The sequence below is a fragment of the Manis javanica genome, chromosome 3 (assembly GCF_040802235.1).
Source record: "Manis javanica isolate MJ-LG chromosome 3, MJ_LKY, whole genome shotgun sequence".
In the NCBI taxonomy this organism is placed as follows: Eukaryota; Metazoa; Chordata; class Mammalia; order Pholidota; family Manidae; genus Manis; species Manis javanica.
In genome coordinates this window covers 67238776-67263927 of record NC_133158.1, presented here as the reverse complement: position 1 = coordinate 67263927, position 25152 = coordinate 67238776, and the positions used below count along the sequence as shown (strand labels likewise).

Sequence of the window (25152 nt, the reverse complement as noted above, 5' to 3'; positions counted from 1 at the left end):
CCTGTATGGCCCTGGAAGATGACTGGTTAGCCAGAGACAGATAAGATTCCTCAAGGGAGGAACAACCTAAGACAGGCACAGTCGCAGGGGGGCCATCAGGTGAGAAATTGGGGATCAACAGAGGTGAGGCTTAGAACCTCACCCCCCCTATTTTGAGAGAAATCTTCTGCATCCGTGGATGTTTTATTGCCCTTAGCCAGCTTGGATTAACACATAGTCTACAGGCACACACCTGATTATCTACATTTGCTCTCTTACAACACTAAACTATGTTTTCTACCTTTATCTTGCATCTACCTACCACTTCAGCATTTTATTAAAATAATAATAATAATAATAATAAAGGGAGAAATGTGGGATTCACATATAAATCAAGTATAAAAATCAAACGAATATTCATATTTAACCTGATTGTTTATAGTTCATAATGAGTGATCAAAACCGAAAGTTTCTGTGATGACTGCCCTTGTACTGTTCACCATGTAAGAACTTATTCTCTATGTAAGAATTTGTTCACCATGTAAGAACTTGTTCGTTATGCTTCAGAAGATTGGAGACCTGATGAGAATTAGGCTGGGGGTGGATTAATGATTGTACATTGAGCATTGACTCCCCTATAAAGAATTTTATTGTTGTTAACAACCATTTGATCAATAAATATGAGAGATGCCCTCTCAAAATATATATATATATATATAATATTTTAACTAAGCATTCACTTGGCCTTATCAAAAGAAGGCTACAGTGGGAAATGCACAGAATAATGTAATTCCCCTCCTTGAGAAAGAAAGGTGTGAAATAAGAAATAGGAATCTCCCTTTAGAAAGGAAACCAGTTTAAATTAAGGGGAACTGTAAAGTAAATCACTTAAAAATACTCTGTTTATTCAGGTGCTGTGTTGTAAAATTCTTAGGCTGTTAAGGAAGAAGAATTATGACCTGGTGAACTAAACAGAGTCCCATCTAATCAGCTGTTAAGTAAAACTGAACTTGTTTATTGTCTATTCTCTTTCATAACAGATAGCTCTGTTTTGCTGTCATGCATTGTAAAGCAATAAAGACTGTCTTTTGACCAAGTTGTTTTATTACTATATTAGTCTTTATACATATGAAATGTAACTACAAGTATGTTTGTAAGACAAGGTTTATGATTTTAGTAAAGGTGAAGTCCTAAAACATGACCAATGCAAGAGACAATGATGGCTAATACATTGTAGTTACTGTTAATCACTTAGCATGTAACTTGATTGAATTTTATTTTATTTTTTACTTTTGTGTTGCCCAGAGCTAAGCCCCTTTGTTCTCTAATAGCAGTGTGATTTCCAAGATTTGGCACTGATACTCAGTCAACTATCTCCTGGCCTCAGCTGTTCACAGTATGTTTGAGTTAAAACAACGGTGCTTCCAACAGTCCCAAAATACATGCCAATTGTTCTCAATCCTCACTGCATATAGAATCACAGGGGCAGGGGGAGGAAGAGAGATGTTTTATAAGATACTGAAGCCTGGGCCTCACCTTCAGAAATTCTGATTTACTTGATCTTGGGTAGTACTCAGACAGCTGTACTTTTGAGGGCTCCCCAGTTGATAATAAAGAATAGTAAGTACTGTAAGTACAGTAAGAAGCTTTGACCTATGCAGAGCTTAGCCCTTGTTTATTCAGTTCTTTTTTATTTTGCCTTCTTAAAAGCAGACTCTGCTTCAGTGACTTAAGAAATGTTGATTATGACTGAGAAGGAAGAATAAAGCAGGGGGGATCTCTCATCCCAACTTCAAGCTCTACTACAAAGTCACAGTAATCAAGACAATTTGGTACTGGCACAAGAACAGACCCATAGATCAGTGGAACAGAATAGAGAGTCCAGATATTAACCCAAGCATATATCGTCAATTAATAATGATAAGGAACCATGGATATACAATGGGGAAATGACAGTCTCTTCAACAGCTGTTGTTGGCAAAACTGGACAGCTACATGTAAGAGAATGAAACTGGATTACTGTCTAACTCCATACACGAAAGTAAACTCGAAATGGATCAAAGACCTGAATGTAAGTCATGAAACCATAAAATTCTTAGAAGAAAACATAGGTAAAACTCTCTTCAATATAAACATGAGCAACTTCTTCATGAACATATCTTCCTGGGCAAGGGATACAAAAACAAAAATGAGCAAGTGGGACTATATCAAGCTGAAAAGCTTCTGTACAGCAAAGGACACCATCAGCAGAACAAAAAGGTATCCTCAGTATGGGAGAACATATTCATAAATGACATATCCAATAAGGGGTTGACATCCAAAATATACAAAGAGCTCATGTACCTCAACAAACAAAAAGCAAATAATCCAATTAAAAAATTGGCAGAGGATCTGAGCAGACACTTCTCCAAAGAAGAAATTCAGATAGCCAACAGACACATGAAAAGATGCTCCACATTGCTAATCATCAGAGAAATGCAAATTAAAAGCACAATGAGATATCACCTCACACCAGTTAGGATGGCCAACACCCAAAAGACAAACAACAACAAATGTTGATGAGGATGTGGAGAAAGGGGAACCCCTCCTACACTGCTGGTGGGAATGTAAATTAGTTCGACCGTTGTGGAAAGCAGTATGGAGGTTCCTCAAAAAACTCAAAATAGAAATACCATTTGACCCAGGAATTCCACTCCTAGGAATTTACCCTAAGAATGCAGGAGCCCAGTTTGAAAAAGAAAGATGCACCCCTATGTTTATCACAGCACTATTTACAATAGCCAAGAAATGGAAGCAACCTAAGTGTCCATCAGTAGATGAATGGATAAAGATTATGTGGTACATATACACAAATATTATTCAGCCATAAAAAGAAAACAAATCCTACCATTTGCAACAACATGGATGGAGCTAGAGGGTATTACATTCAGTGAAATAAGCCAGGCAGAGAAAGACAAGTACCAAATGATTTCACTCATCTGTGGAGTATAAGAACAAAGAAAAAAACTGAAGGAACAAAACAGCAGCAGTCTTACAGAATCCAAGAATGGACTAACAGTTACCAAAGGGAAAGGGACTGGGGAGGATGGGTGGGAAGGGAGGGAGAAGGGGGAGAAGGGACATTATGATTACCACACATAATGTAGTGGGTGGGAGGCACAGAGAAGGCAGTATAGCACAGATAAGACAAGTAATAACTCTATAGCATCTTACTATGTTGATGGACAGTGACTAATGGGGTATGTGTTGGGGACTTGATAATGGGGGGAATCTAGTAACCACAATGTTTTTGATGTAAGTGTATAATAATGACCCCCCAAAAATAAAAATAAAAATAAATATTGATTATGGTCATAAATGAACAAATGTGTAATGGATTTTTTTTCTATCCCATATGGGTTTCCATAGAGAGAGCTGGCACTAGGTAGAAAGATGTTCTTCTTGTTTATATACCTTGCCTTCTGTAATTCTTCTTCCTCAACTGGACCTCTTTAGACAACTGTCCATTCTCCAAATTTTGCTGCTATTAGTGACAATCTACCTGCTCAAATTTTCCCTATGTTCTTTTGAAGTTGGCTACCTGTTAAATAAGAAGCCAATGTGTTCATAGGAATTTTAATTTTGGTCTTCTTAACGTAAGTCTTCATTCTTTGGTAACAATTCTAACAATTGTTAATGACTTTTCTCCAAAGAAACCACTTTGATCATAGAATTTCAAGTCCTGTGACAGGGCAAAAGATATAATTTGGGGCTCTGAACCCTCAATCATCATTACAAAGCCAATAATGTATTCTTCCTAAGAACAGAATAATTTACCTATAATATTTTATCATGACCCACATAGTCATTTTCTAATACTAAAGACAATAATATTTTTATAACTCTTTCAAAGGCACAAATTATTGTGTACATTACATATATGCCCTTTCAATAAATGAATAAATGAAAAACAATATATATCTGAAAAAAATTGTATTTTGAAAATGAAAACTTTAATCAAGAAAGTGATTGATACAGGAAAATTAACTCAGTCTTTTTAATCTGGGGACTTCTATGCTTTTATTAATAAAGGGAATTCAACGCCTTTAATATTTGAAAATAGAGGTATCAGAAAGTCAAAATTATTGTACTGGTAGGAAGAGTAGAATATAAGGTAAATGTGCCTAAATAATTTTCAATTTTTAAGGGATATGAGCAATTATAACATCACAACTTTAAAATAAAGTGTTTTTTGTTATATAAGTTGGTTACCTACCCTGGGAGACGGTACTTTGGCTTTGATGCCTTTCTTTAACTCAAATTCAGAAATAATGCTGAAAACAAAGATATTACTATCTGCCCCAACAGTCACCAAGAAACGGTCATCAAAGCTAGTAGAGATGCCTTTAATACATCCATAATTATTGTCATGCATATTGCAGTTCCAGTAGCCCACCATATGATTCAGTGAAAGATCATTCTGACTTAGGATGTAGATGCGAATTGCTCCATTCTGCATTCCGCAAAACATCATATCTTGATTAATACTATAAAACAAAAAAAGTCAATCTGAAATTTTTTAATTAATTGACAAATGTCTAAATTTTTACTAACAAATGTGTTGTGAATTAATTATGTCCCCCACAAATTCATACATTGAAGCCCTAGCAAACTAATATAAAAGGATAGAAGGGAAAAGGCCAACTTGACATTTGGAACTATTACAGTTAGTCTTCAATAGAATGACTATATATGCTTAACTTTCAATTATTAAGGTCTAATAATTCAATTTATGATTTCTCTAGAATCATTCTAACCCTAAACCATCACTATCTGACAGCAAAGTAGTATCTGCCTAAGTAATAGGAAGTAAATCCATATGGTTGTGCAATAAGCAAAAATTCTGACATAATATTTGATACAGGGGATTGAAATATAGTTTCAGAATTACCTTTGATTCTATTTGTTCATTTGATTTAGTTAAGTAAACAGTTTCAGTAACCCTCCATTTGGACAGATCCTTAAAAATTAGTAATATTCATAATGGACAAAACCTGGACACTAACTGGATATAGTTTTTTTAAAGCATTCTGAAACTCTGTTCACCTGAAAGTGATAGTTTGGATGGGATTATCCTCTGTATCCTCAAGAACACGAAAATCAAAAGGCTCATCATTTTCTTCTGTAAAATCACAGTTTTCGTTATATGGGGGGAACTGACAGTGATATAGAAAACCAGAATCATAGCCACCCTGGAAAGAGATAAATAACATAGAAGGTGATGCTTGATTATAAGATATGAATGACTACATGAGGATTTTTTTATTATTTTGAATTTTAAAACGTAAGATATATATATTAAAGCAGCTATTTTGATATTATTTCTCTGATAGGTTTTATAAAGCATCTCCATTGTACATTTATATGCAACTATATAATAAAATGATTGGTGATGATTTGTTCATACTTAATAGTCAATGCCAGAGAGATTACCTCTGACTACCTACTAAATTCCGTGTTATTTCAAGTATTATTCTGAATAAGCAGTGCTTAATGGAAGAGTTTTGTGGGTGTTGGCTTACAGAGATGGTTTTCAGTCTCAGCCATTGTTTTCTCCTTGAGGCAACTTCAATCCTGAATGTTTCAGCTAAGAAGCTAAACTCAGCAGAGCTATTTGAGTCTCACTGGCTTAGAGAGAGGGAAAGAATCCCAGGGCCCTCCAAGGAGGAGGAGATGACATAACACTTCCACTGGGCTTTCTATTGCAACTCTGGAGCACTATCCCCTATATGTACGAGTAAACTAAAAAATACACTGGATCTCACAGAAAGTAAAGCCTAATTTCAAGTCATCTTAATCACTGACTAGATGAAATGATTTATTTTTGGTTCTGAAAAGCAGCTAAAAATCCTAAATCTCTAGGGGACAGTGGCAACATACAGAGACTCAAGTTGGTGTTACTGTTTTCCATATTAGGCATACTAGGGAAGACAAGACTTGATAAAAAGTTATAAAAAACAAACCAATTCTCAAAAAAATATTAGCAAACCAAACTCAAAAATACATTAAAAGGATCATTCACTACAACAGTGGGATTTAATCCACAAATCAATCAAAGGAAGAATAAAAACCATATAGTCATCTCCATTGATGCTGAAAAAGCATTTGACAAAATTCAGCGTCCATTCGTGATAAAAACTCTCAACAAAATGGATATAAAGGGCACATACCTTAATGTCATAAAGGCCATATATGACAAACCCACAACCAACATCATGCTCAGTAGTGAAAAGGTAAAAGCTTTTCCTTTAAGATCAGGAAAAAGAAAGGATCTCCACTCTCACCATTTTTATTCAACGTAATACTGGAAGCCCTAGCCATTTCAATCAGGTAAAAAAAAGAAATAAAAGGCATCCAAGTTGGTAAGGAAGAAGCAAAATTTTTGCTATATGCAGATGACATGATACTGAATACAGAAAACCTTAAAGACTATAGTAAAAAACTACTAGAACATATGAATTCAGTGAACTCATAGGATACAAAATCAATCTACAGAAATCTGTTGTATTTCTATATACAAATAATGAACTGACAGAAAGAGAAATTAAGAAATCAATCCTATTTATAACAATCAAAAAGAATTAAGTACCTAGAAATAAATTTAACTGAGGAGGTAAAAGACCTATATTCTGATAAGATGTTGATGAAATAAATTGAAGAAGGCATAAATAAAAGTTATTCCATGCTCATGGATAGGAAGAATTAACACTGTTAAAATGACCATACTACCCAAAGCAATCTGTAGTTTTAGTGCAATCCCTATCAAAATACAAAAGGCATTTTTAACTGAACTAGAGCAAAAAATTCTAAAATTTGTGTGGAACCACAATTATGAATAACCCCAACAGTTTTGAGAAAGAACAACAAGGCTGAGTGTATTACACTCCCTGATTTCAGACTCTATTACAAAGCTATAGTAGTATGGCACTGACACAGAAACAGATACATAGACCAATGAAACAGAATGGACAGCCCAGAAAGAAAGCCATACCTGTATGGCCAATTAATAAATGACAAAGGAGGTGAGAACATACAATGGGAAAAGGTAGTCTCTTTAATAAATGTTGTGAAAACTGGACAGTTACATGAGAAAGAATGAAACTGGATCACTGTCTTAAACCATACACAAAAACTCAAAATGGACTAAAGACTTAAATATAAGTCCTAAATATAAAACCATAAGAAAACATAGGCAGTAAACTCTTGAACATCAGCACTAGTAACTTTTTTGTGGATATGTCTCCTGAGGCAAGGGGAAAAAAAGCAAAATAAACCACTGGGACTTCATCAAACTAAAAAGCTACTGCACAGCAAAGGAAACCATCAACAAAACAAAATGTCAACCTTTTGTATGGGAGAATATATTTGCAAATGGTATATCTAATAGGGGGCTAATATCCAAAACATATAAATAACTCGCACAACTTAACCCCCAAAAATAATAATAATCTGATTTAAAAAATTGGCAGAGGGCCTAAACAGACATTTTTTCCAAAAAAAGATATACAGATGGCCAACAGACACATGAAAGTTACTCCACACCACTAATCATCAGGGAAATAAAAAAAATCAAAACCACACCTTACACCAGTAATAATGGCTAATATCACCAAGACAAGAAATAACAAGTGCTGGCAAGGATGTGGAGACAAGAGAACCGTCATACACTGTTGATGGAATTGCAAATTGGCGCAGCCCCTATGAGTAGTAGTATAGAGGTTTCTCAAAAAACTAAAACTAAAAATATCATATCACCCAGTAATTCCACTTCTGGGAATTTACTTGAAGAAAACAAAATTGCTAATCCAAAAAGATATATGCACCCCTATGTTTATCACAGCATTACTTTCAATAGCCAAAACAACATATTGATAGATGAATGGATAAAAGAGATGTGATATATACAACAGAATATTACCCAGCTATGAAAAAGGAATGAAATATTGCCATTTGTGACAACATGGATGCACCTAGAGAGTTTTATGCTAAGTGAAGTAAGTCAGAGAAAGATAAATACCATATGATTTCATTTATATGTGGAATCTAAAAAACAAAACAAAATTAAAATGGACTCAAACACAGAACAAACTAGTGGCTGCCACAGGGGAGGGAGGTGGATGAAACAGGTGAAGAGGAAAGAAAGAACAGATCAAAGAAAAAAATCACAAAACATATCAATAGTGGTATTTTCTAAAAGGACTTAAATAACTACGATTAATATATTTAAGGATTTTGAAGGCAATATAGAAAATTTTAGAAGTCAACTGGAATCTTTAGAAAAGTAAATAATGAAAAAAATGAAAATTCTAGAACTGAAAAATAAAATTATGGAAATCAAAAATTCAACAGATTGTTTAAAAGCAACTAAATACAGCTAGAATTATGAAGCTAGCACAGAGATCAGAAAAAAATAGTCTAAATCAGGACAGAGAAAAGAAGGATTGGAAATACAAAAAGAAAAAAATAGGAACGTAACATACTTATGGGCTGTAGTGATAAGGGTTAATATATGTAAAATTGGACTCCCAGAAGAAGAAAGCAAAAAGGTGGGCCAGAAGCAAAACGGCAGTAGATAATGGCTGAGAATTTTCCAAAACTGAATAAAAATATGTTGGAATTCAAGAAATGCTATGAACCACAAGCAGGATAATTATGAAGAAATTATACCTTTTAACACAAAATCTTAAAAGGAAACAGAGAAAAAAGATATGTTAGGTTTCAAAGAAATGACAAAAAGATGCAGCTGGCAGAATAGAAGACAAAAGCTGATAAAATTATATCAAAGTTGTGAAAAGAAAACATGCTGCAAAAATGTAATTTTATAAAGGCAAAATAAAGACTCTTCAAAACCAAAAATATAAGAGCCCCAAAACTGAGAGAATTTGGCATCAGCAGACCTACACTAAAGAAAATATTAAAGACAATTTTTTAGGTAGAAGTTATAATTACAAAGATATAGACAGGAATTAGCATGAAAATGGGTAAGCCAAAATGCTATCAACAATATAAAACAGTTGCAAAATGCCTTTTGGGGATACAAATGGTTATATAAAGAGGGAATGGGGAGGGAAGGATCCATAGCATTAAAGTATGTAATGTGCTCAAAGATCTCTTTTTCTCTGGAACTAGTAAAAGAATAAATTTACATCAAATTGTATTAATATAGTATGATCTGTAAGATCATCTGTAAAAGGAGGGGAAGGAAAGTGGTTAAGGAAAATATTTTAAGATGATCAGTTCTAAAACATGTTTATATGCTGACAGTAAGAACTGAGTAAACAGAGAGAAGCTGATGATACAGGTGGTTTATTTCAGCATCAAAATCTTTGGAAGTGAGAGAGGTCTTTTGGAACAGTGTCTGGAAAGATGCAGGGGACCATTCCCCAGTTCTAACAATAGGCAAAGCAGACATGGATCCCTCATGGTAGATGGTTGGATCTGATTGAGGCAAGATAAGGAAATTCCACCTGATTGCTTTAGTTTATTTTCTCAGTGAAAAGTGAGATAGAAAATGAAGGAAAGTGCAAAATGTTTGAAGGAAGAAGAATGAATTAATGTGATAATTTTTAAAGTGAGGAAGTGAAAGTGGCTGGAGGAAGTGACCTGCCTGCAGTATGAGTACTGATTTGAGAACTGTGCTCATGACTCTAAACAAAGACTGGTTTCCTGCAGCATCCGCTTGGTTGAGGGCAGACATCTGGATCAAGCAGAGTTAGTGTCAGGGTCTCTGTCAGCTATTTAATTTCCTTCCCCATGCCTTGGTTTCTTCTTATATGAAATGCAAATTATAAAAGCACTTATTTTACAGGGTGGTTAACAAATCACTTAGAAGAGTGCCTGGTACAGAATAAGCAGGTTTCCATATTTAGCAAATAAAAATTCAAGATGCCCAATTACATCTGAATTTCAGACAGACAATACATTTTTAGTCTAAGTATGTCCCATGTAATATTTATCCAGAAACCCTAAGTATGTTTGTTAAATAAGCCATCTGTGTGTGTATGTTTCCAGACACTAGACCTCTATCACACTGTATTACAGCTGTTCCTATGCCTCTCTCCCTCATGGTATGAGGAAACCCATCTTTTTATCCCTTCATCCCTTGAGCCCCATACAACAGCAGCCATCAATAATGGTTTCAAAAAGCAGAGCAGACAAAGGGTAAAGGCATGAATAAATGGAGTTGTAAGGTAAGGTTCTATCCCTCTTGCTACTTGCCTTCTTACAAGTTGCTATCAAAGATATATTTCTAGGACAAGCTGGAGAGGAAAGGAGTTAATGCTCATCACTCCTCATCACAATCACCCTTCGCTAGTCTGTGTCCTGGACTGGACAAAGATTTGGGGCCAGATATGAATTAGTGATAATCTTCTACATATGCTTTTGTCAGTTACTGCTTTTTTGGTGAATGGAGCTGAAGTTTGCAACTAATTTATAATGAAGGAAATCTTGCTTTGCAATAAATCAATGCAATGTTTTATGTTAAGGGCAGAAAATATATAATTAGAGGATATAATTGTCACAACATTATGACAGTCCCTGAAATTTGTCTCCCTGATACCTACTCTTCTCTTCTTCCTTATTAACCAAGTCCCAATTCTGTTCAGGGTGGCAACATGACTATCTAGAAATGTTATCTTCCCAGACTTCCATATGACCACACAACATAGTTGTGGATAGAAAATGTAAGCAAAATTCTTCTGGATAGTGCTGCCATTATTTTCAAAATTCCAGTTATTTTCAAAACTGAAAAACAACAGACTTGGCTGGGAAACCCCTTAGCTTTTGCCCTTCTACCTTTGATTCTTCTTCCCTTTGACTTCCTGGAACATGTATGAATGTCACAGTTGGTAACAGAGATAAACAGACATAAAAGAGATATTACAATATGAAAACAACTGTAACTCATTCATTCATCAAAATTCACACTTTCAAAAGCAGTAAGTGAAGTCCTACCATAAAAGCAAGAAAGTAAGAATGTAATGGAAAATAATGACTACAAGCTATATTAGATTAGGGCTGAGATAAAAATTATGTATTATATGTTTACTCACCAAAGAAACCCAGAACTTCCCTGGCTCCGAGTAGAATCCACAGAGAATCTGACAGGGTGTGGATGGGATAAAAATTTCAGGTAATGGCTCATCTTCCTCTTCTTCCCCCTCCTCCTCCATCTGGAATTCCTTCCCTTCACCTGCTTGCATCTGTGCGTCTAGCTGCTTCTTCCTTAGTTCCTTCTCCTGCTCCTTCAACTCCTTTTGTTTCTTTCTCTTTTCAATTTCTATTAACCTCTTTTGCAAAAGAGATACCAAGAAGATATAGAAGCAACTGTAACTCATTCATTCATTTGCACTATTTGGGAAGACAAGGAAAGCAGAAGGAAGATAGAATCCCAGGAAAACTCACAGCTCTGATGGAACAATGTCATGTAAAAATAATTATCAATTTGGGGATATTTTTTATGATTAAAATTTTCAAATCATTGAAATGACTGCATTTCTGTATTACCCCCATTGATCCTAGTTTTATAGAAATTCTGTCACTTTTTTTTCTTAACAGAGGAGCTAAAACAGTTTCTCTCAGAGTCTATCCCTGTTGGTCCATGAATTGGGTGGATTAGAAATAGTCCGGGAGGGAAGTTGTTTCTATCTTTAGTAATATTGTGATTCAGGCCCTCAGCATCTATCTGCCAAAAGCCTCCTAACACTGGCATCCCTATATCCTATGTTTTATCTCTTTATTCTTTTTATCCTTCAGAATTATTTTTCTAATTTATATGATCTCATCACATCAATTACCTCCTCAAAATCTCATAATAGATCCAATGGTATAAGAATTAAATCAGAACATCTCTGGTGGTATTTAAGGAGCCCCATGCATTGGTCACAGACTCCTGGCATATCCCTCCACAAATGGTATCCCTCTGTTTCACAGGCATTTCCTGAAAACATCTGAAACGCTTCCAACTCTGCCTTCCCTCAGGATGTTCTCCCAGCTTTCATTGCCTTCCTCCTCACTGTCATCTCTCAAGTCCTTCCCCTCCTTTAGGTGCCAAGTGTCACCTCCATGCTGATCTCCTCTCACTTCTTCATCAAAACCGTATAAGTCTCTCCGCTGCACACCCCAACATTGTTTTCTTTGCACTATGACATAGTATCTATTCACTACTGCCTTTCATACAGGTAGCTGCTGTCTACCAGGTTCTAAGCTCCTTAAAGTCAGGATCCATGTCAACTTCTTTATTATTTCCCCAAGAATTTAACATAGGGTATTTTATATGCTAAGAAAGAAAAAATATTAGAAGATAATGCTTCAGTGATATCTCATACCAGAATCTTAGATTTGACACTTGAGAAATGGAAACATTTTATGCACATGTCGGTGATTTCATAGGAAACTACATCGCGATCTTCCTCTTCCTCCTTTATGGTTGGAAATGGAGCTTCAAGAACATAGCCGTTCTCACACATAATCAGTAAAGTACTATCAGGCTGAAACAAGAAGGAGTAATCATTTACATTTAGGCAAAATTTTTAAAGCATTATTTGAAAGATTATAAACCAAGGAAAATATAATCTCTATGTATATCAACCATTTTAAAGAGATACTAATTCCTCATTACATTTACTGTTGAAAATAAGCTAATCTTATTAATCACCACATATATTTATTAAGGCCAATTATTTTATTATGTCATTATTAATTAATAAATGTTAAAACTAGATTTAGATTTGTTTCCCTTATAGAAATGCAGTTGGGAAATATGAAATGTACTCAAAAGGCAGAAAAATAAAATGAGACCTGCCAAGGAAATGTGCAGTGTGAGGATGGTGTGTGTACACAGTCTCTGCTTCCTTTAAGGAATCATTCTGTCGACCTGAGTTCATTAAATGTGGATGTTCCCAAGGTTTTTGTCCTCTTCTCTCTTCTCCTCTCTCCATAAACACTCCCTGGGAAATCTCACAGCTAACCCAAGGCTTCATTATCACTCACATGCAATTGATTCCAAATTAATCTCTCTAGCCCCGACTTTTCTCTTGAGGTCCAAAATCATGTCATTTAACCATGTATAGGAAGTCCCCATCTTGATATTCCATAGACAAATTATTCAAAATGTTTACTCACTCAGTCATTTCATTCTATATTTTCTATGCACTACTACATACTTGACAGTTTGTAAAGTGCTGGGGTAAAATTATAAGAATAGGTACAGTCTCTGTCATTATGGAGTTTACTTCCAATGGGAAAGCCCTTCATTTAACAAATCAAAAAAAATACATGTAAATTTTAACTGCAACAAGAGGTGCCACAAGAGCAAAGGAGGCTGTGCAAACCTTCCTGAGAAGGAGCTACTTAAGCTTCAGGGTGAAGAATGAGAAGAAAATTACATGAGGGAGCGTGCTATGTAAGGGAAATACCATGTGCAAATACCCTGTGATTTAGGATAAGGAAGTTGTGGGCTCAGATGTTTCCGCCGGGTCCAGAGAACAGAGTGAGAACAGGTACTGGGCCAGAGCCTTTATAAAACTGCACAACAGCTGCATGAGGGAGACTGGGAAGGAGCGACAAGATGTTGAAGGAACCAGTGAGTATATTGTCACAAAAGTCAAAGGGAGATGGTATTTCAAAGAAGAAAAAAATATCAACAGGGTCAAGTGAAGCAAAGAGGTCAAGAAAGATAAGAACTAAAATGCCAAATGGATATAAAAATTGGTGTCTTTAGAAGAGCTGATTTGGTGGAATGAGACTAGAAACTAGTGACAGCAGGTACAGGAGGGAATGGATGTAATGAAATGGAGCCCATGGGAATAATCAATCCTCTTGAAAAAATCAGGAGGTGGAAGACGGGGTACTACCTGGAGGAGAACATGGGGTCAAGGAACTTTTTTTTTAAGTGGGAGAGACTTGAATATTTTTAAATACTGATGGAAATGATCCAGGTAAAATTTATATGACAGAAAACAGAAAACAAATAGTGTGAAATCTTGAAATAAAGTGGGAGAAAAGAATCCAAAGGACCAGAGGTAGAACTGGCCTCAAGGAGGCAGGGAGGCAGCACCTCTATTGTAAAGGCAGGAAGAGGACCAGGTGGGTGCAGAGGTCACAGGATTTTATGTTTGGCAGTGGGAAGGTGAAGGGATCCTGCCTGTGGGCTCCTTGTTTTTCAATGAATTAAGTGACGCTAACAGTGGGCATGGGAGGCTTGCAGCTTCAAGAAGAGGAAAAGTTTTAAAATGGTCACTGTGGGTGAAAGGGAGTTGATAAGAGCAACATCACAGAGTTGTTGAGCCCCCCCAAGACATGTGTTGAGGCCGTTTAAATCACTCAGTTTTGGAGGAGCTGATCTTCCCTAATGTATTATCTCCAGCTGTCCTTGGCTAAACACTGCAGGCAAATAAACATCAGCTGGGAGCACTCAGGGATGGAATACAAAGAAAAGAGGGCACAAAAGTAAGCAGTAAATAAGGTGGTAGATTTAGTCCAGATTATAAAAGTGATTACATATGATTGTTTAATACAAATTATAACAGTGATTATAAACGAATTAAAGGCTTCAGCTAAAAGACAAAGATTATCTGGTCCATGATTTTTAAACCTCCCACTGTTTACAAAAGAGGCACCTAAAATGGAAACATTACTGTAGGCAAACAAGTCACCTCATAATAACAAAATGTTTAATTCACCAGAAAATTGATAATTTAAATTTATATTTATCTGGAACCTTGGCCTCAAAATATATACAGCAAAGAGTGACAAAACCACAGAGAAAAAATACGCAATCAAAACAAAAGATTTTAAAACATCTCTTTCAGTAACAAGCAAATAGAAAATCAAAATCAGATAGACAATTTAGCTATGCCATTAAAAACTTGAGCTAATAAATGCAAAAACTATAAAGTTTTAAGAATACATATTCTTTTCAAGCACATGAAAAGCATGTATTAAATTTGCCTCAACCAACTTCAAAGAATTAAAGTAGTTTGTTCTCCAGCTAAAATGCAATTAAGCAAGAAATCAATAATAAAATGATAACTAGAAATTCTGCATGTTTACAAATTAAGTAAATACTTCTAAATGGCCCATAGGTCAAAGACACTAAGAAAATATTTTGAACAAAATAATGATGAAAATACTACATTATCCAAACTTTTGGGACACAGACGAAACCTACAGCTTTATAAAGGTGCATGTAAAGATGTATATACAGAAGATTAATAATTAATAGAGTATAAATGTCCATCTTTTAAAATTAGGGGAAAAAAAAACAAAATATGTAGGAACATAATAAAAGAATTTAGCTAGTGAAATAAAAAACATAAAATAGAATAAAGTCAAAAGTTCTTTGAAAACACTAATACTGTTGACAAACCTCCAGCAAAATTAATTAACAAGAGGGAGGGAGAGAAGGAACAAATAGCAAACATAAAAAGCAAGAACAGCATATCACTACAGATCTTGTGACATTCAGGTATTATGAGAGGTACGGACAATACATCTGAAAATTCAAAAGAAACAATATTTTTAGGGGGAAAAATGTGCTTACAAAAACTGAATTAAGAGCTAGAGTTGAATATTACTATAATCACTGAAGACACTGAATTGGTTCTTTAAAATGTCCTTAAGAAAAAAGAAACCAAAATTTCATGCTGAGGTGACTCCATTAACAAAGTCTTGCAAACATTCAAAATTCTAATATAATACAAACTCATCAAGGAAATGGAAAATGAAGAATATTTGCTAACTCATCTTTGGAGAATAACCTTAATAACAAACATGATGAGAACTTTGAGAACAGAAATAACCACCCTACCTCATTTATGAACATAGATGCAAACATCCTAATACAGTGTTAGTAAACTGAATTCAGTACCATATGAAGTTTGCTAAAACATCTAGTGTAAGACATTAGAGAGAAACCAGAGCAGCCATGAGCCTAAGGGCCAAGATCCCAGAGAGAAGGGAAGCTAAGTGAAGTGAGCTGCATGTTCTCTGCAACTTTTTCTTCTAAGGACATATGCCAAATTACTGCTTGGAACCTAGAAGCCAAACAGAATGCAATGTCCTAGAGCTTTAGGCATTCTCTCCGAGATGATGAGACAGAAGTTGAAGCTCAAAGCTGCAAGAAAGTTAGGACTTGAGGGGGCAAGATCTCAGAGAAAAGGAAAATGCAGAAACATGAGCCTGACATTCTGCAAAGCAGGTACACAACCCTAAGCTGTGGGGGAACACAATTTGTTCATTTCCTCCAAATGGTCACATTATTGTTTATTGTTTACTTTACTTTTGAAAGATACTAACGACTGTGTATAAAATTGTGAGTTCGAAGTTATCTTCTCTTAGCACTTTATAGACCTACATCTATTGAAAAAATTTAATTCATTATTAAAAATCCTCCTATGTAGAACAATTCGGGTCCAAAGAATAGAAATGACCTCTTTTTTTATGAAAAATACTTTTATTCCAAAACTGTCAAGGACATTACAAATGGGAAAATTATCATTCTATTATGAACATAGATGCAAAAATGCTTAATAAAATATTAGCAACCTGTGTGTGAAAAAATAATGAATTGATAAATGCCAAGATAAGAAGAAAGAGTCATTTTAGGCAGAAAATATCAGGTTCACAGCATAGTGCATGAAATGTGAGAACCCAAAAGGACATAGAGGAAACAGATTGAAGAGATGTGTAGGATGCATCATCATCAATATGACTTGGCGAACCACTGAAGGGCATGGTGCTTAGGGCTCAGGAAGGGACTAGAATGACTCTCAAGATTTTCTGGTTGGGTATCAGGGAGAATGGTAGTCCCAGAATAATGCAGAAGAATATGTCTCAAGAAACTCTAATGAGTTCCATTTAGATATCTCAAAATTATCCCCAGAAATTCAAAAGATCACCAAGTGCTATCAGTTCTACCTGCTATATATATCTTGTCCACATAGTCATTCAAACCCTGGGTCATGTCTTATCTGGAACACAGCTGCCCAACAGATCCACCTGCCTCTCATCTGACTCCCTTGTAAATTCTCCACACTGCTGCCAAAGTGATCGTGGTAGTGATCGTGGTAGTGACCGTGGAAAGCATAATGTTCCTTTGTGTATATGTGCTGAACCCTTATTGCAAATACAAAACAATGGGCAGAAGCTTCAGTGGATTCAGGAAGGCAGGAAGTCTGACATTGAGCTGATGGGGGCTAACAGATACTGCTATTTGGAGAATCAAAGTATGCAGCATATAGTTACATATGGCAATTTAATTTTTCCTCTGGCTTTACTGAGATGTAATTTAAATACAACAGTGTATAAGTAAGGTATAAAACTGTGATGATTTGATACAAGTATATATCATGAAATGAGGGTAATTTACTTTGATATTGGTACTTTCCAGATAATATTAGAAATATAAAACCTAGTTGGTAACATTGCCTGAAATGACTTTTGAATTATGTTGGGGGCTTTTAGTCTCTAATGCCTACTATTTTTTTAAACTTACTTTTAAATAATTATTGATTCCCAGCAAGTTGCAAAGATAGTACAGATACATGTCATGTGCCCTTCACCCAATTTCTCCCGTTGGTTACCTCTCATGCCATATCAAAACTAGGAGATTGACAAAAGCATGTAATGCGTTTATAGTTCTATGTCATTTTATCACATGTGTAGATACATGTAACCATCACAGCAATCAATATGTAAAACTATCCCTTCACCACAAAGATCTCTGTGGAGCTGCCCCTTTATAGGCACACCCACCCCCTTCCCACCCAGCACTCCTAACCCCTGGAAAATGTTGGTTTTCTTTTTGACTTCGTACCTAGGGAAATGACTGAGGGGATACACATAATATTACATGCTATGTTCATGTTTTAACACAACATATGCTAACTTTCCCCCTTTCTCAATATGTCTCTGCTCTATATTCCCAGCATATATGGTCTGTACCCCTGATATTTGAGTCCCCAATTCCCTATTGAAATCTTGTATTGTTATGATAGTTGTTTAACTTCTTAAATGTGTATTTTTTTCTCCTTCAGAAGAGACTGTTTTCTAGTATTTAGTGAATCCATCACCAGTACCTAGCAAAGATGAAAACAATGAGTATTTAAATTTTTTTCTAGATACTTTTCTAGATGTATTTTCATAGCCCTTTTCTTTAGAAGGGCTTAAAGTAGATTTCAGATGTTACCCCAAAAATCCTGACAACACTTTTATGCAGTTCATCAGTATTATTATTATTATCCTAGAACCTAGTACAGCACCTGGTTTAGACATTGAATATTCAGATGACTGATTTACCCTATGCTCAAATTTAGGGAAATTGGTGGCATTGACTGAGATTAGTAATCAATACTGAATCGCTAACTGTTGTCAGAAAAGAAGCAATGGAAGTTAAGAACAGAAAATGGAGGTGGAATGAGGCCAGAAGAGAGGAAATAAGTAGATGAGGACAAGCACACTCAGGTCCTAGAACTGGACTTCTGAATGTCAAAGGGACTGACAGACCCAAATCAATACATTCTGACATATGTATTTGGCCAAGTCACCATTGTTGAAACAAAGCCTGATATAACTCAGGGTTTTGAGAGAGAGTCGTGGCCAATTAACCAGCGTATGGAAGCGACAGAAAGTAGAGCTCCTGAGTGGTGGTGCTCTGCTGGCCAAGCTGTGCGGCATCCTCGGCCCCTCACTGCAGGATCCAGGTAGGGAGCTAATAATTCCACCTGCTAGTCTCCATCTTCCAGATCATTTCATTACGTAGCAATTGAGATTTAAGCATGAAGATAAATAATAATAACTTACATGAGAGACTGAAGACCACGTTAACTGGCAAACAGGTCCAGGAGTAGTAATATAACCAACTGGCTTATAATTCTTTTCCACATCAAAAAAGAAGACGGTTTTATCTTTACTCTAAGAAAAAGATAAATACCTGCTAAATATTTGAAATCTATTCCATGGAGTAAACAGAAACATGCAATAGCCATAGTACTTATGTGTACTTATATGACTGTGTACTTATACCTGCAGTGACCACATATCCCAGATTATCCTGAGAAAATTCTTATTTCAAATATTTGCTTCATTTTCTCCATGAGAACATTTGACAAACCATTTGTTCTAGCATGTGGTTACGAAAAAATGATCACCAGACTTGTACATAGGTGAACTCACAAAAAATTCCACAAAGCATATGCTCACCTATTAATGCATTAACATTTGCATGCTACTCTCTGTAGTTATGGCAATTCTCTATATGAATATAGCCATGCTATAAAATATTGATTATATATAAGACATAATGTGTGCTTCCCAGTCAAAATTTTCTATTCTCAAAATAAGCATTAGAACTTGATTTATAAGAATATTTTTAAATGCCATGCAAAAACTACACTGAAAGAATATGGGAACAAAGAAAACAAAATATGGGTATATTCTCAAAAATTAACATTAGCAAATAAGGCATCATCAAAAATAAGGCAAGATTAGATGGACAGTGACTGTGAAGGGGTATGTGGGGGGACTTGGTGAAGGGGGGAACCTAGTAAACATAATGTTCTTTCTGTAATTGTACATTAATGACACCAAAATAAAATAATGAAATAAAAATAAAAATAAATAAGGCAAGATTATTATAATAAATATGATATAATAAAGCAATCTTGCCTTATTATAATAAGGTTCAATAGGAAACAAAGGAGATCTACTAACTTACCCCTGTGGCTAGAATTTCTCCATCACGTTCATAAGCTAAAGCAGTGACAGGAGCAGTGTGGGGTTTGAAAACCTGTTTCAAATGAATATCTGCCTCTGAAATTTTCTTGCGTCCTGCAAAAATTGTGAGTCCCTTGGGATCATAAAGTTCAAGAATTCGAACAACCCCATCTTCGAATCCTGCAACAATCTGTGCTCCAGTGTAGCTTACCTTGACAAAAATTAAATGTAAGGGACCTGAAATTAGTTAAATAATAAAGTACTACATAACAGAAACTCTTATTTAGGTTTAAGTAATTTAACATTGACCAATGACAACTCCTTATTCCACTTCCTGGCAACCTCTGTCTAGGACAGTTCCTTATCTCTGCTGACCTTGAGAAGGGTTGTCAATGGCAATTCAAACAATGAACAAATGTTGGTGGAGTGTTTATCTCATGTCAGGAGCCTATCACCAGCAACCCAAGTGTGAGCTTAAACAGTTTCAGTCCCTGGTTTCATAGAGGGTGTGGTCTAGTGGAGAGGACAGACATTAGTCACACCAATGAGGGTGGAATTATGAAGTGAAATAAACTCTACAGGAAAGAAACATATTCTCTGAGAGCATTTAATACAAAATAAGCTGACCAAGACTGAGGACTTCCTTAAGGAAGAGATGGTGGAGCTGAGATCTGAAGGATGCCCAGGAACTAAGTAAGCACAGGAAGGTAGGAGAAGCACTCCTGGGAGAGGATATGGCTTGTGCAAAGGCCATGAGGCAGGAAAGAATGTAACTCAGGAAAAAGTTACAGTTTGACTGGAGCAGATTGAGTAAGGGCACATTGCTTCCACAAGAGGCTGGAGGAGAGAAGCAGGCGCCAGGTCATGAAGAGGCTTACATGTCCATTAAGGATAATTTTCATCCTAAGAGCAGTGGGAAGTCATTAAAAGGTTTTTAGTTGGGAATCTGGGGACAGTAGTGACATGACCCAATTTGCTATTTCAGAAAACTTGTCCTAGCTGCAGTGTGGAAAACAGAGCTGGGATGGCCAAATAGGATGGAGAGAGAGACCTTTGAAGATGCGGCTGCCTTGCTCCAGGACAGTGACTGTGCTCCAGCAGCCTACGGTTCAATGGGGATGAGGCATGTGGACACAGTTTAGAGAGGGGTATAACAGACCTAACTGGTGTGACCTGATATGCAGGATGAGGCAGAGGGCAGTGTCAAGGATGACTAGGACAGGCTGAGACAGGAAACACTGGGAGACAGGGGTGGCTTGTTGTCGCCATTATGTTTTGCAGGGAGACGTGGCTGGGGTCAACTGAAGATCAGGAATTTTGTCTTGTCCATGTTGAATTTGAGATCTCAAAATGGAGATCACATAGTATGCAGCTTAGAGAAGTCTGGGCTGGAAATACAAATCTAGCAATGTCTGATGTACTAAATCTGCTGTTTTGGAAACCACCAGGAAAAAGATGAGCACCCTGGTATTTTACAGAGCAGTGATCATCCCTGAGGCCAGTAGTTATGAAAATATTGGGCATAAGAACCCTGTACTCTATCCAACTCCAGTTGAATGCTGTTCATTCATCAAACATCCTTACTGCATCTAAATGCACCAGTAACTGTAGAGTAGAGGCACTGGAAGTGCAAAGAATATAGTATGGTGACAAAGAATATAGTATGAAGAACAGTCTGGTGGGATAGACAGACAATAACGAGAATCATGATGTTTGACTAAGCTGAGTTTAAAAGAATGTTGTGGAATTTTCCAGAAAGGCAAGGGGGTATAAAGAAGGGATGTTTCAATTCTACCATACTATCCCGTGACTACCACTTGGATATAAGGCTGAAAAGGGAAACTTCTGCAGGCACTACACAACACAGGAGAAGCGTTCAATTACATGGCTGTATCTGAAAGATTCAGGTAAAAGTGTAAATAGATTAGGACAAAGAATGAGCCACATTTGGTAATAATCTAAACACTCTGTGGCTTCTAATTGTTCTAGCCTCATCATTCTGCCTCCATTCCCTGGCCTGAATTGTACTTCTGGTTGTCCCATCATGAAATTCCCCTCCTTCCCAGCCATGTCCACTTCTATTTTAGGCCTGGAACATATTCTCTTTGATTTCAACTGAAAACAGTAAGGTTAAGACATTCCCCAAGAACTCCCATGACATTTTTAAAACATGGATACAAATTCTTTGATATGCATCCCATGGAGAGATGGGGTTTAAGCCCCTTCCCCCTTGAATCTGGGTGGGGCTCATGACTGCTTCACCTAATCGAGTGTGGTACAAGTGACATTATGTGATTTCCTAGGCTGGGTCCTGAAAGACTAGCAGTGTTGCCTGTTTCTTGAAACACTGGATCTTAGAGCCCTGAGCTGTCATGTTAAGAAGTGCGTAACTGCTCTGAGGTCATCATGCTGTGAGGAAGCCCAAGCCACATGGAGACACTATTGGGTAAGCACTCCTGTTGACATCCCAGTTTAATCCAGGGTTCAAGCCAGCTGTCAAACTTGTGGAGAAGCTTTTAAATGATTCCGGGCCCCAACCGTTCAAGCCTTCCCAGCTGGGGCCCCAGTCACTATGAAGCAGAGATAATCCATCCCTGTCCACCTGTCTGAATTCCCAGTCCACAGAGTATATGGGCAAAATAAAATGACTGCTTTTTTTGTTGCTACATTTTGAGGTAGTTTAATACACAGCAATGGATAACTGGAACAACTCCCTATCTCTACCTAATTTTTTTCCATAGCTTTTATTATTATTATCTAACATATCACATATTTTACTTATTTTGTTTATGTCTATCTCTGCCTCCTGTCTCCACTGGAGTATAAGAATTATGAGAGCAAGTATTTTTGTCTTTTTGTTCATTGCTATATTCCCAGAATGTAGAACAAGACCCAGCACATTATAGGCATACTGGAAATATAAATAGAACGAATGAAATCAGAATCAGACAGATAGAGGATACCCAAAGTTCTGTTGGGTAATTAGTTTGCAATATGGAACTATTACTAATCAGCAGGTGGCATGAAAATTGATTTAATTAAAATGGGACCAAAACCACAATAGCAAAGTCACAATAGTTTATTCTCTTAGAACATGATGGAAATCCTAAATTAAAATGTTTATTCTTCTCTAAAACCCAGAGTCAGAAAATATCTGCATTTCCAAAAAAATTGGCACTGATATATCATATTGACCAATAGATTCTAGTACAAGTTCGTTTATAATAACAGACTCACCAATTGGGGTACCCAAGTGAGGGCTGTACCTCCTTGTTTGAATTTCATTTGAGCCAAAGGAGTTTTGCTAGCAAAATCATAGATTCGAACAGAGCCTATAGAAAGACAGTTTTAAAATAAACTAATTATATACATAGCGTCTTTTAAATAACTTTGGCTCACTTTACATGTTGAGCAATATAACAAGAAATTTCACAAATGATCAACTAATGATCTAGGAGCCTTTCTAATATCTTTGGTGACAGATGGTAACTACACATACCATGTTGAGTATTTACTATGTAAATCATTATCAAATTGCTAGGTTGTATAACTGAAACCAATATAGTATTGTATATCAACCATATTTCAATAAAAACAAATAGAAAAAATAATGTATCCATTTACCCTCAACCAGGTAGTTTGTAAACATTGAAGAATAAAGAAAACAACTGATGACTGACTGGATCAGTTTCCCTCCTGCACAGTCCACACAGATTCATGGTAAATGGAGGAGAGAGGAGTTGGAAAGAAAAGGAAAGCACGGCTGTGGATAATACCAAAATGAGCAGTGTTTTCTTGAGTAACTACTGGTGTGTCCTTCCTCTCAGTACACAGGGTTGTGGTATTTTGGGTTCTCTCCCCTGTGACCCTCTGAAAAAACTTACCTCCCTGGTATCAAGAGGCTTCCCTTTTGGAGAAATTCTCAAATGCTTTTAATCAAACACTTATAAAAAATTGTATTTGAAAACAAAAGAAAAAGTGCCAGATACATTTTCATTAAGAGTTCCTACTCACAGTCCAAGGCAGTAGTGGCCATGAGGTAAGTGTGCGGAGAGACAGCCACAGCTTCGATGGCTCCAGAGTGGAAGGAGAAGAGGCATTCTGGATCTTGGGTCTGATAATAAAAGACAGAGGTCCTTAGATCTCAAAGATAAGTTAACATAGAATTAAGGTCAAATTTAACTAAACACAAATAGCACCCTATAACACATGTGATATTATATCTGAATATACATTGAAATATATGTATTTCACTGAATATACACTGAATATAAGAAAAAGCATAATAGGTTTAAAGAGTGCTGGACTTTGGAATTAGGAGAAACAGAGTAGTAGCCTTTCATTTGGCTGTGTGATTTGGCACAAGTCACTTCAAAGGCCAATTTCATTTCTTCCTCAAAGAGATGATGGCAGCTGCCTGCCTGCTAAGCAGGGCAGGTCTGAGGGTCACACGAGATAAACAAATGGAAATGCCATTTGTCTATGAAAACTGTGATGCACTATACAGTTTTAGGCATTGCACTGTCACTTTTCTGGCAGGTTTTCCTATGAGATAGGCCTTTTCCTGTAAAATCACAAACAGGAGGGAGGTAGGAGGAAAGAATTCTCAGGAGCAGGACTCAGGGAACATGTTTTTGATGGGAACAGTGATCAAATATGGAGAAAAAAAAGTATCTTTTAAAGAAGAATAATGGATTTTATTATGAAAATTAGGAAAATATAAGGAAAACAAGCAACTTACAATATTTGAAAAACTAAGGTCAAGCTTCCATATTGCTCCACTGGCATCCTAAAATTAAAATTAAATACATAATAATACATTCTTTTACTTTGAACTCTCATCAGATTGAAAGACCTTTCTTCCTAAGATCTAGTTAAAGTAAGGACAATTATACCAAAAGCTTACATATATTTTAAAGTCAGATTGAAATTTAACAAAAGCAACTTCTATACAGCTTAGAACACACCTGCACAATAAACAGAGCAATCTCATGATACTTTTAGTCAATCTAATAGAATAAAATACCCCTATGTGGTTATCTGTACATGAAATACAGGTCTATTAAATACCAAAATTCAGGAATTCTTCTTTGAAGTATCAATAGTAGTCTTAATAGTAAAATGGACTTTTAGTGACAATAAATTATACTATGAATCTAATTTTATGTCCAGCCAGTTTTAAAGAGCCAAGAGAGGAGTGTGACTTACCTGAGCCAACCAAAAGTTATTTCCAGTTTCATTCATTTTTATCATAGAGAAGAGTTTGACATTCTTGTCTACCTGAAGTTCATTAATGGGCTCGATCTCTAACAATCCAGTATCATCGGTAGTGTCAGCAGTGTCTATTGTCTCAAAATCCCATATCTTAAAAAATTAATAAGAAAATACTTTCATCAATCTCCAGCTTCTGAATTTATA

The 25152-nt window shown here is 36.1% G+C and overlaps 1 protein-coding gene across 4 annotated transcripts in view; it reads right to left on the bottom strand.

Moving 5' to 3' along the window:
• Positions 1–25152, bottom strand: part of CFAP44 (cilia and flagella associated protein 44) — a 105683-nt gene that overhangs the window by 52989 nt on the left and 27542 nt on the right. For 3 of the 4 annotated variants that reach the window (XM_073231663.1, XM_073231664.1, XM_073231665.1), the window contains exons 10-19: positions 24943–25098; positions 24476–24523; positions 23749–23848; positions 22972–23066; positions 19736–19945; positions 18823–18933; positions 12348–12509; positions 11073–11309; positions 5065–5210; positions 4235–4505 (exon numbers count right to left, since the gene is read on the bottom strand). In XM_073231663.1, coding sequence (XP_073087764.1) covers positions 4235–4505; positions 5065–5210; positions 11073–11309; positions 12348–12509; positions 18823–18933; positions 19736–19945; positions 22972–23066; positions 23749–23848; positions 24476–24523; positions 24943–25098 — 1536 coding nt within the window. The remainder of the gene's footprint in view (positions 1–4234; positions 4506–5064; positions 5211–11072; positions 11310–12347; positions 12510–18822; positions 18934–19735; positions 19946–22971; positions 23067–23748; positions 23849–24475; positions 24524–24942; positions 25099–25152) is intronic. The other variant, XM_073231666.1, reaches the window with a different exon arrangement.